At 44.6% G+C, this 11406-nt stretch overlaps 1 protein-coding gene across 1 annotated transcript; it reads right to left on the reverse strand.

Annotated features, from left to right (window-relative positions):
* Positions 1 to 1739: 1739 nt before the first annotated feature.
* Positions 1740 to 11026, reverse strand: STBD1 (starch binding domain 1). Its single transcript, XM_043971976.1, has 2 exons — positions 10667 to 11026; positions 1740 to 3687 (listed from the first exon to the last, which is right to left on the reverse strand). The coding sequence occupies exons 1-2, from the start codon at positions 10899 to 10901 to the stop codon at positions 2825 to 2827; spliced, it is 1098 nt and encodes a 365-aa protein (XP_043827911.1). The 5' UTR covers positions 10902 to 11026; the 3' UTR covers positions 1740 to 2824.
* Positions 11027 to 11406: the final 380 nt, after the last annotated feature.

The raw sequence follows: 11406 nt of genomic DNA on the forward strand, positions 1-11406 counted from the left end.
ACTAGTGGGGGATGGTCCTCCACTCCTCACCCAATTCCCCCAGCTACCACCAGTGGGGGATGGTCCACCTTCATTAAAGGAACTTTTCACGGGCAGATGGTCCACCCCCATCAGTCCTCTATAAAAGTACCTTCCGGTCTCCTGTTCGAGGAGATTTGGTACCTCTGAGCCATGTGCTTTATGCCAGATCTCCCCATGAAAAGTCCAAGGATTTCTTTCATGGTTTCCCTCCCCCCACCCTTCCCTTCCCTTGCTCCTAAATAAACTATCACCTTGTTCTAACTAAGTTTTGTGTGCAAGAGGGTGTAATTCTTTAAAGAGGAATTCCCAAGAACCCCAACCCCAACCCGTACCCCATTTTCCCACTATATCATAAAGAAGAGAACTTCAGTTTCCCTGTAAAATGTGAGGCTAGGTCCCCCACAGAAGGAAGGGGAAGAGAGGGGATGCTTTGGGCAGGTCCCCTTTGCTCTCACCTATGTACAGATCTCTTCCTTTCCAGGACCTTCTTCTTCTGTAATCCCTTTCTTAACCCTCTGAGATAAAAGCAGGTTTTCCCTCTTCCTATTTCTCCCAGCACTTTGCCTGGTTACCTCCTTTACACTTATTTACTGGGTTCTCTCTCAAATCAAAGGAGTTTGGGCAAAAGTTTTTTCTCACCTTTCATCTTGAGGACAGAGCCAACATCAGGTAACTTTTGCACACAGGAAGATCTTAAATCTTTGTTGAACTGAGTCCTTTAAGGCTGGTGCGATTATAGATATATACATACACACATATGCATATATATCTCTGTGTGTATGTGTGTGTATATATATATATATAGTGGGGCAATGAGGGTTAAGTGACTTGTCCAGGGTCACACAGCTCATAAGTGTTTGAGGCCGGATTTGAACTCAGGTCCTCCTGAATCCAGGACCAGTGCTTTATCCACTGCACCACCTAGCTGTCCCCTTGGTGTGATGCTTAAAAAAAAAAAGTTACCAATGTCCCTAAAAATCTGATCTCCAGTGTGGAATAATGGGAAGGGCTCCAAAGTCAAAATTGTAGAAAGCCCCCACTCAGGCCCTGGCCCACTTCTATTATTTAACTAGCTGTATGACCTTGGGTAAATCATTTTACTTCTCATACCTCCCTTTCCTCATCTATTACACAAGAATGACCACTGGCACTACTTAACATCACAAGGTTCATATGGGGATCCAATGAGATAATATATGCAAATTAACTCTCCCACTCTATCAATATGCTAATATTCCCAAGGACACTTTTAAGTTGGTAACCTACTTGTGAAAAGATCAACAATCTTCAGTGAGTCCAACTTTCCAAAACTCATTTTCATCTGGATTTTAGGTTATTTTGGAAGTAAGCCAGATTTTTTTCTAATAAGCTATGTTTATTTCTATTTATGAGGGAATATTTGAAAGTATTTTTTTTAAAGAATGTATTTATTTTTGTTTTTAGTTACCAAAGTAAATATAGAATTTCCTTGCTAGCAGAAGGATGAAAAAATTCTAAAATTCCAGCCCTCTCTCCCCGTGCCTCTCCCCTCCCCCAAACCCCTCACCACCAAAGGCCATTTACATGATGATCTCAGCTCTGACTTTTGCTTTCTGCCTTACCTAGAAGTCTCCCCCAAACACCTCTAGTTTTGTAATTGGTCAGAGACTATTGTTATTTTCTTTCCCTTCCAAATCTTCACATACTGAGATTGAGACACAATTATTTGGACAACGGTCAAAGATATGAAAATAGCAAGCTTTATTGTATACATTGTATATTGCATATATGTATTGTATATATTGTATATATGTATAAAACTCCAAGAGCACTTTCCCCATTGTCCTAGGTAACTTACAACCAGCAACATGCTGTGATTATAGACCCCAGGACTGCCACTCAGAACTGTGAGTGTGGACATACATATCCACAGGACAGGGCCTGTGGGGAAAGATGGAAAGAAAAGGTTGTTCCAGACTAGATATGTCTTTTTGTCCAGATTGGGGCACCAGAAGTGTATGGTTTAGGGGTCTCACTTGAATCCATATGGCATCATAGCACTTCCTGATTCTTAAGGAAGTGATATTAAGGAACCTACTCCCACTTGCCCCATCTCCAGAGGGAGTTTACCATGGTCCCATCAGTCACTGAGGGAACTCAGATAAAAATACACATTCTTCTCCTTCCAAGGATACAAACAAAAGCAATGCTCAAAATGTTGGCCTAGGCCTACGGAAGCTACCCTAAAATAATACTTCATGTCTTTGCTAGTGACATCTGGAAGGCCAGAAACTTTCACTACATCAATCAATCGATTGATCAATAGACATTTTTACCAGGCACTGGAGGTACAAAGAAAGGAAGCAGCATTATCCCTCTATTCTGAAACACAGTCCAAAAGATGTCATCATTATTCACTAAATTAGCAGGGAGTCAGGTGACTTTTAAAGGAAATGCTGATACTCCACAGGTTTGAGTCCTGTTTTGCCACCATGACCACTCAACAGAACCCTTTAGCCCAGCTCCTTGTGCCAAGGAAACTGAACAATGAAGCAGAAATGGACCGGCACAAGGACATCTAGGGATGGAATACCGCAAAGCTCAATGGAGTTGTGGGAGGGAGAGGAAGAGGCACATGCAGCATCTTTAGATAAATGCAGAAGCAGCATCTTCACATAAATACATTCAATAGCTCTTGATAAACTCCGAAGGTTAAAAGAGCAACTGAAGATAATCCTGGAGTTCTTGTTCTTGTGGAATAATAAATCTAGAGTAAAAAAAGCACAATAATCCTAAAACTTATTCTGGTGTTTTCCCAAACCAGTCAGTGACAGCCCCACCATTTATGAACTATTGTATCTTCATGCCCAGTCTCTAGGAGTCGATTACTGCATTCTTCCCAACGAACAATGCTCCCATTCTCCACTATCACAAATTTCCACTTCAGCACTGTATCCGTTGGCAAGGGAACAGATCTAGACCAGAACCAATCCTTGTCACACTGAAGTGGGATGTAACTGTGCCAGCTGCCAAGGGTTTCATGGTCTCCGATTACTGCCACCACTGTGTCATCAGACATGGTGACATAATGAACCTGGAACTGGACATTGACTTGCTGAGACAATGGTGACACTGCTGCCACTCTCTTTGCTTTCAAATGAATCTCTTGACCTTTGGCATCCTTGAGGGAATCTCTTCCATAGTCTAATCCTTGGTTTGATATCTGGAGTTCAAGCGCAGATACACCAGCATGAGAAGGCTCAGAGCTTTTGCCCTTACTGGCATCCTTCCACAATGAGTGCTTGGGTACCATTTCCCAATCCTCATGATCAACCAAATCTGGACCTACCACCTGTAGAGTTTTCAACTGTTCTTCACGTTTATCCACCAATAAGTTTTCAGAAGGGCACTTCCCTGAAGAGCGCACAGATGGCTGGGAAGATGTCTCCTGCCCTTTCAGAGGATCTGCTGGTCGACCACTTAAGACTTCAGAGTAGCTCGAAGAATTAGTAAACCCTGAGACAGTCAGAGATTCTGTCCCTAGCAAATGTGTGGGATGAAGCTGCTCCCCTGGTCTCAGATGGTCAAAGCCTTGGGTAGAACTATTCTGCGATTTCCGTATTGGATTCTCAAGGTCACTGCTTTTGGACTCAGACACCAAATATCCATTACTTTCCTGATGATGCTCTGAGAGACAAACATATGAGAACATTACAAGCATTAGATGATTCATTCAGGAAAGGAGAAAACTCTGTCGATACAAATGACTGACAATTGTCTGAAAGTTCTTAAATCTGGTCTGTCAAGCCTCAGATAAATTAACCAATCAGATATAAATAAACCTCAGATGGACAAATACTCTCTTGCAAAAATAAAAAAGAGGAGGGGTTCAATGATCAAAGATTCAGCTTGGCCTTTCTGCAAAATTAGGAATCCCATAAAAATATTAACATTAATAAGGCAACATGATGTAGAAGAAGAATCACAGGATCTGGGCCCACATCCTGCCTCTGCTACTTGGTAGCTGTATGACCTTGAGGGAGGCCCCTTAACTGCTCTGATCTCAGTTCAATCATTTAATTTGGTTCAGTGGAAAAAATGCTGGATCTGGAGTCAAGAAGACCTGGGTCTGAATCAGCTTGTTCCTGTGTGACCTTGGATGTTATTTCCCCTCTCTGGACAGAGAGAAAATCATATCCCATGTCATCCCTGTTAAAGCCTGTTTCCTTCTTACCTAATGCTTTGATATTCCTAAAAGCTCCCCACCTTTTTCTAAAACTTCAAAATAACACATCAGCCTTTCCTCTTCTGTATGTTATTTGGCAAAATGGATAGAGTGTTGGCCTGGAGTCAAGAAGACTCCTCTTCATGAGTTCAAATCTGGCCTCAGACACTTCTTAGCTGTGTGACCCTAGGCAAGTCACTTCACACTGTCTCAGCTTCCTCTTCTGTAAAATGAGATGGAGAAGGAAATGGCAAACTACTCCAGGATCTCTGCCAAGAAAACCCCAAATGGGCCCATAGAGTCAGACACAACTGAAAAAAATGACTCAACAACAACAAATGAGGGGGTTGGATTAGATGGCTTCTGACAGCCCTAGATACCTTAGATAGATCTTTTTCTTTTGTTTTTTCTTTCTTTCTTTCTTTCTTTCTTTCTTTCTTTCTTTCTTTCTTTCTTTCTTTCTTTCTTTCTTTCTTTCTTTCTTTCTTTCTTTCTTTCTTTCTTTCTTTCTTTCTTTCTTTCTTTCTTTGCAGGGCAATGAGGGTTAAGTGACTTGCCCAGGGTCACACAGCTGGTAAGTGTCAAGTGTCTGAGGTCAAATTTGAACTCAGGTCCTCATAAATCCAGGGCCAGTGCTTTATCCACTATGTCACCTAGCTGCCCCCTAGATCTTTTTCTGCATTAGATATTACATATTATTTGGTTCATCTGTAGCATAGTGCTCTCAGGATACAGATGTACACTCCTTGAGGTCAGTTTTTTTGCCTTTCTTTGTATCCCTAGCACTTGGCACAGTGCCCAGCACACTAACTTAATAAATGCTAGTTGACTGACTGAGAACAAGACTATAACTCTAAACCTGAACCTAAAGCTAGAAATAAGCCACTGCCTGTAACAAAGGAAGCTTCAGGAGGGAGGACAGAGGTCACTGATTTCAGGGCAGAGCACCTAACAACCCAGCAGTCAAACAAGGGTCAGATGTTGTCCAGCCTGTGGGGCAAAGAACAAGGACAGGGTTTGCAAACAACACTCATTCCTACTAACCAGAGGCCGGAAGAAGTAGGGCCCCAAATAAAGAGCAATTGCAAGTCATACTTTGTGGCTCCAAAGGCTGTCAGAATAGCATTTAGAGGTCAATGCCAGGGAAGGATGGGATTGTCTGCTTTCAAAACTATTTGGATGAGGAGGGTTCTTTAAAACGAAGGTTTTTCCTCAGCCACGTTTTTTCAATAGTCAATACATTTTGTCAGCTGGGGGAGGGAGAGCTTATCCCTTAAGGGATAAGGGAAGTTTTCTTCTAATTTGGGGAATCCTAAAAGCTCCCCCACCTTTTTCTGAGACTCCAAAATCACTTACCAGACTTGTGTTCTTTTGTTTTTTAGGGGTATGAGTGCACATAACTGGATAGGTTCGATCTTTCTACTTTGTCTAAATCTGGGGAGGGGGAAGGAAAAGGGGAAAAACCATGATTCTAACAAAATAAAAGTTTCCTAAAATATTGTGGTGACTTTCTTGAATTTAAAAAAAATTATTTATTTTAAACATTTAAGAAAGTTTTGAGCTCCAATTCTCTCCCTCCCCCCACTGAGAAGACAAGTTATAGGATCTAGGGTGATTCTAATTGAATTCAGTTAGCATTTATGAAGCATCCAAGTACTAGGTACAACACTAGATCTTGGAGATACAGAAATAGAAACAAAATGATCCCTATTCTCATGGAAGCAGAAAGGAAAAGGTTATGTCTATAATTTAGTATAATATAAGGAAATAATATAATATAAAATGTATTGCACATATAATATAAAGTAACATGATATATTATAAAATATAATATAAAAGTATAATATAAGGAAAATTGAGGAGGAAAGAAGCACTACCAGCTCAGAGAATCAATGAGGCTTTCACACAGAGGTGGCATTTGTGTGCATGTTGTGGGAAGGCAAGGGTTCTGAGGCAGAGATGAGTACAGGGAGCATGGGGGGGGGGGCGCGGGCACAGAGTTTGTGTATATGAAAGGGGACCGGAGATGGAACGTTGAGTTCAGGGAATAACAAACAGGCTAGTTTTGTTTTTGTTTTTTTGGTGAGGCAATTGGGGTTAAGTGACTTGCCCAGGGTGGTCATACAGCTAGTAAGTGTTAAGTGTCTGAGGCCAGATTTGAACTCAGGTCCTCCTGACTCCAGGGCTGGTGCTCTATCCACTGCACCACCTAGCTGCCCCCTAAACAGGCTAGTTTTGCCAGAACATAGAGTTTGTAAAAAGAGAGTAGTGTGAAAAATAGTTAGAAATGAAGCTGGAAACAGAGGGTCGACTGGGCCTTCTACTTGAGCCAGACTAAGAAACATAGCTTTTATACTGTGGGCACTGGGGAGCAAGTGCAGATTTTTGAGTGACACCCTCACACTTATAACTTAAGATGACTATTTTGGCAGCCAAGTGGATTGTGGACTGGAACACCGAGGCCAGAGCTGGCCCATTAGGGGGCTGTTGGAAGTCCAGGGGAGAATTGATAAGGGCTGGAGCCAGGGTGGTGAGTGGACACAAGGGAGCTCCCACAAGAAAAGCTGTGTGTGGGGAGGCAGCTAGGTGGCGCAGTGGATAGAGCACCAGCCCTGGATTCAGGACCTGAGTTCAAATACGGCCTCAGACACTTAATGTTTACTAGCTGTGTGACCCTGGGCAAGTCACTTAACCCCAATTGCCTCACCAAAAAAAAAGAAGGGAAGGAAAGGAAAGGGAAAGGGAAAGAAAGGAAAGGAAAGGAAAGGAAAGGAAAGGAAAGGAAAGGAAAGGAAAGGAAAGGAAAGGAAAGGAAAGGAAAAAGCTGTGGGGGAGGTGATGAGTAGAACTAAAAAATCCTGACAACTGACTGGCTGCAGGAGATTGGGAAAGTGAGGAGGGGAGGGAGTGAATAAAGGCAGGAGCTCTATGCAGAAGCCAGCTCTAACCACTGGGCTTGAGTGCTGATGCTTATGTTTTCATTGTGAGCATTCACACCTTAGAAATTCACAATCCTGTCTAAACTTAAAAAAGTGCTAACAGTGCAAATTAACTTCAGAAGTGTGCATATACATTCCCGCCTCACTCCCCAGCCCCACCCAGCCCAGTTGTCAAACATTTACCTCACACCCTTGGATTGCTCTATAAACAGCTGTTTGAGTTCACCAGGGTTTTGGTAGAAGACAGCAAATAAAATCATCACCAGACTGAAGACCAGTAATGATATTATTAATATTAATGTGGCACTTTAAGGTTGGCAAAGTGCCTTATACCCAGTATCTTGTGGTATCCCTGAAGAAAGGGGTCTATTTTAGTTAGGTGGAATGAGATGCCCAAGGGGCATCTATCTAAGAGGAATTGTCTAACAGGAAGTTGACTATTCATGGCTGGAGCTCAGAAAGAGATTAGTCCTGAAAGTTCATGTTAGGGATTTGTTTATTTTCAGTTGCATCTGACTCTCCATGATCCCATTTACAGTTTTCTTGGCAAAGAAATTGGGGTGGCTTCTCCAACTCATTTCTCAGATGAGGAAACTGAGGCAAATGGGGTTAAGTGGCTTGTCCAGGGTCATGCAACTAGTACAATTCTGGGTCTGGATTTGAACTTAGGTCTTCCTGATTCTAGGTAGGGCACTCTATCCACTGTACCACCCAGCTGCACATATATTTGGAATACTAATGCATACAAATATTTGAACCTAGGAAACTGATTAAATTTCTGAGCACATGTAGAGAGAGAAGAGAAAAGGGTCTAGGACAGACGCCTGGGTAATAACCAAGCGAAGAGGGCAAGAGATGAAAATTGAGTGAACAAGACAGACAAGGAATAGCAGACAGATGCAAGACCTAGGAGAGAGCAGTATTTTGGAAACAAAGAGGAAAGTGTCCAGGAGGAGGGGGTGATGAACAGTAGCAAAACTACAAGAGAAGTCAGTGCTGAGGAATGAGGAAAGGTTAGCCGATTTAGCAACCAAGAGATCACTGGAACTTTGGAGAGGGTGGTTCAGAAGAATGACTTAGAAAGTAAGCTTGTAAAAGAAATTGGCAAGGGAGTTGGTGGTAAGGAAGCAGAGATGGAAAACACAGATGATTCTTTGAAGGATTTTAGAAGCGAAAGGCTAGAAAGACACAGAATCATAGTGAGGGTCTGGGATAGGATAGATCCAAACACGTTTATGGGAAGCGACTCTACTCTTTTTTGAGGCTAAAGGCCAAGGTAATGGATAGAATTGGCTTTCAAGTCCTATCTCTGACACACACTGGCTGTGTGACTCAGGGCATGTCTAACCTCTCCATGCCCTAGGCAATGCTCCAAGACTAAATTACAGAGTGCTTGTCAATCTGTATTGGACAGAAGGAGTTCAACTATACCAATGAAATCAGAGATTCAGCTAAAAGAAATCCACATAGGAACAGAAGAATTTAAAATAACAGGGTAGAAAACCTCACAATTATAATCAATCAGATACATGCCATAGATAAGAACTGTAGCAGGACCCTGTCCCCAGCACCTTGCTTTCAGAATGTAAAGGTATACTTGATCATAAAGATGGAACCAGGGGGCAGTTGGGTGGCTGGGTGGATAGAGCACCCACCCTGGATTCAGGAGGACCTGAAGTTCAAATCCTACCTCAGACACTTGATACTTACTAGCTGTGTGACCCTGTGCAAGTCACTTAACCCCAATTGCCTCACCAAAAAACCCCCAAAACAAACAAAAAGATGGAACCAAAGAGTGGTTCATGTACCAAGTAGGGATTTGCAATGGATGGGGGCTCAGGCTTTATTTGGTCTAACCCCCTCAGATCAAGATATGCCACCCAGAAAGTGAAAGTGACATGTCCCTGGACACAAGGTTTGTAAGATGATAGAGCTGGGGTTCAAACCTAGGTATCTTAACCACAGTCTCTTTTTTCCCTGTCTCCACTCCCATGTTCCCTCCCCATTCTACCCCTCAAACAGCTAGTTGGCTCTTTCCAGTTCACCTGGGCTGTCTAAAGCATGATAGTTTGCAAACTTTCAGGTCTCAAAATCCCTTTATGGTCTTAAAAATTATCAAGGAACCCTTTAGAAATCTTAAAATTGTTGAGGACTCCCCAAAACATTCATTACGTGGGTTAACTAATGTTCAATAGGTTTACAGTAATAGGAATTAAAACTGATAACTTAAGTGTTTATTAATTTAAAAAAATAAACCCATTACATAAATAACATCTTGTGATTACATATAGCATCTTCTGTTGTCATAAATAGCATCTTTTTATGAAAGATAACCGTTTCCCTGAAGATTTAGTGAGAAAATGGCATTGTTTTACATATTCTTGAGAAACTCAGGCTCAGTAGAATATAGCTGGATTCTCATATCTGCCTCTGCACAAATAAATATACTGTTTTGGTTGAACTGCATGAAGAAAATCATGGGTCCAACTTATAGAGTTGGATAAAGAAAGATTATTTTGATAGGCAAATAAGGCTTAGTATTATTATAAAATTAATTTTGACCTCAAGGGTCCTCTGAGAGGGCTTCAGGGACCCCAGGGTCCCAAAGATTGCACTTTGAGAATAAGGAAAGAACAAATGTTTGTTGAAATTAATAACTAAGAAGTCTCCCTGAGCTAACTGCCTTGGGGAAAGGGGAGGTGGGTGGGTTTGCAGAATTGTAGAATGGGACTGTCCAAAAGTTCCCCAGGACCTTCATTGCCACTCACCTCCCTCCCAAATTTAGCAGCCCTCCCCCAAGTTGTCAAACGTAGAGAAGAGATGGAAGCTTCACTAGGGGTCCCAAACCCATTCCTAGCCGCAAGGATGAGGCGGGACTGTGTTTCAGACTTTCTGGATTCTTCTTCCCAGCTTGGGGAAGGGTGCAGTGATGGGGGGTGGGGGGTGGGCAGGGAGAAGAGCACGTGAAGCGGGCTCTGCTCAGCCTGCCTGGGCCTCTCGGGGCCCAGGGCCTGGAGGAGGGGAGACACACCACCACCACCACCCAACCCCCAGTAAATGGCACACACTGATGAGGAAAGGAGGAAAGCAGACGCAAAGAGATCATAGAGCTGGAAGGGCAGCCCTACTCCACCCCCTCTCCTGATACGATGAACAAAGCGAGGCCCGGGGGCAAGAAGTGACTCGCCCAAAGTCACATAGGCAATAAGGGAGACCGAGCCGTTATTTGATTCCAGACCCTCTGATTCTTTCCATGGGACCCTGCTGCCTGTCAAGAAAAGGAAGGTTGGGGCTGGGAAGAAAAGGGTATTGGCCCTTAGACGGCCTGTCTGGCACAGGCGCAAGGTACCCCAGGGCAAAATAGGGGCCGAGGGGTCCCGTGTGGGGCAGCTACAGGCAAAGTTAGGGGTGTCTCTACACTGCGCACCCCCTTTGCCACCCCCAGCTTCCTTTAGGGTCCTTATCGATTTGTCAAACACCGGGCAAGTGGAAGGATACTTACCTCCGGCCGCTGTCTTGACATCCCCGTCGCCCCTCTGCTCCCTGAGTTGGGCCACCTGCTCGTGCTTTGGGCAAAGGGGGTCCCCTGCGTCCCCCCTCGCGGCTGCCGCAGCAGCCTCCTCAGGCTCCTCTCCGGTCACCGCCCCCTGGTCCCCGGAATCCCCCCGCAGCAGCCAAACGAAGAACGCCCCAGCCAGACTTCCCCCCACCAGCAGGGCAGATATGACAGCGCCCATGGCTCCGGACGCACGCCCCGCTGGGCAGGCGCTGCAGGGGATGCCCTGCGCCCGCTCGCCGGGGAGTGAACTGCGGAGACCGGGCACCGGGGACCACGGAGGGGGGCGAGCGCCGCTTCTGCTGCTCTCACACCGTCCCCGCCCCAACCTGCCTTTTATCTCGCCCCCGCCCCTTCCCTTCCGACTCCCCGCCCCAGCAGAAGCTCAACTTTCCCCTGGTCCGGCCCCGCCCCATTGGCACCCCCTTCAGGCCGCAGTCCCAGGAGGTGGCCACTGGGGGCGGGGGGAGGGGTTGGGGAGGGGGATAGGGAGCAGCGAGGGGAGGAGGGAGGAGGATGGGGAGGAGGAGAATCAGTTCTTGCAGCTAAGTCTTACATGATCCTCCCCACGTTCTCCTCCTCCCACCTCCACTGACTCTTCCCCTGCCTTTACAAGGTCGAGTAAAGTTATAAGGTCTCCATACCTTCTGCTTTCCCAGAACACCTCAATTCTTTGGTCTTGAGAA

The sequence above is a fragment of the Dromiciops gliroides genome, chromosome 6 (genome assembly GCF_019393635.1).
Source record: "Dromiciops gliroides isolate mDroGli1 chromosome 6, mDroGli1.pri, whole genome shotgun sequence".
Classification (NCBI taxonomy): Eukaryota; Metazoa; Chordata; class Mammalia; order Microbiotheria; family Microbiotheriidae; genus Dromiciops; species Dromiciops gliroides.

Bases quoted from the DNA above. Each gene is read 5' to 3' on its own strand.
- STBD1 (XM_043971976.1), bottom strand. From the start codon at position 10,901: ATGGGCGCTGTCATATCTGCCCTGCTGGTGGGGGGAAGTCTGGCTGGG. The intron at 3,688-10,666 runs GTAAGTATCCTT...TTTGTCTCTCAG, and splicing joins TGTCAAGACAGCGGCCGGAG to AGCATCATCAGGAAAGTAAT.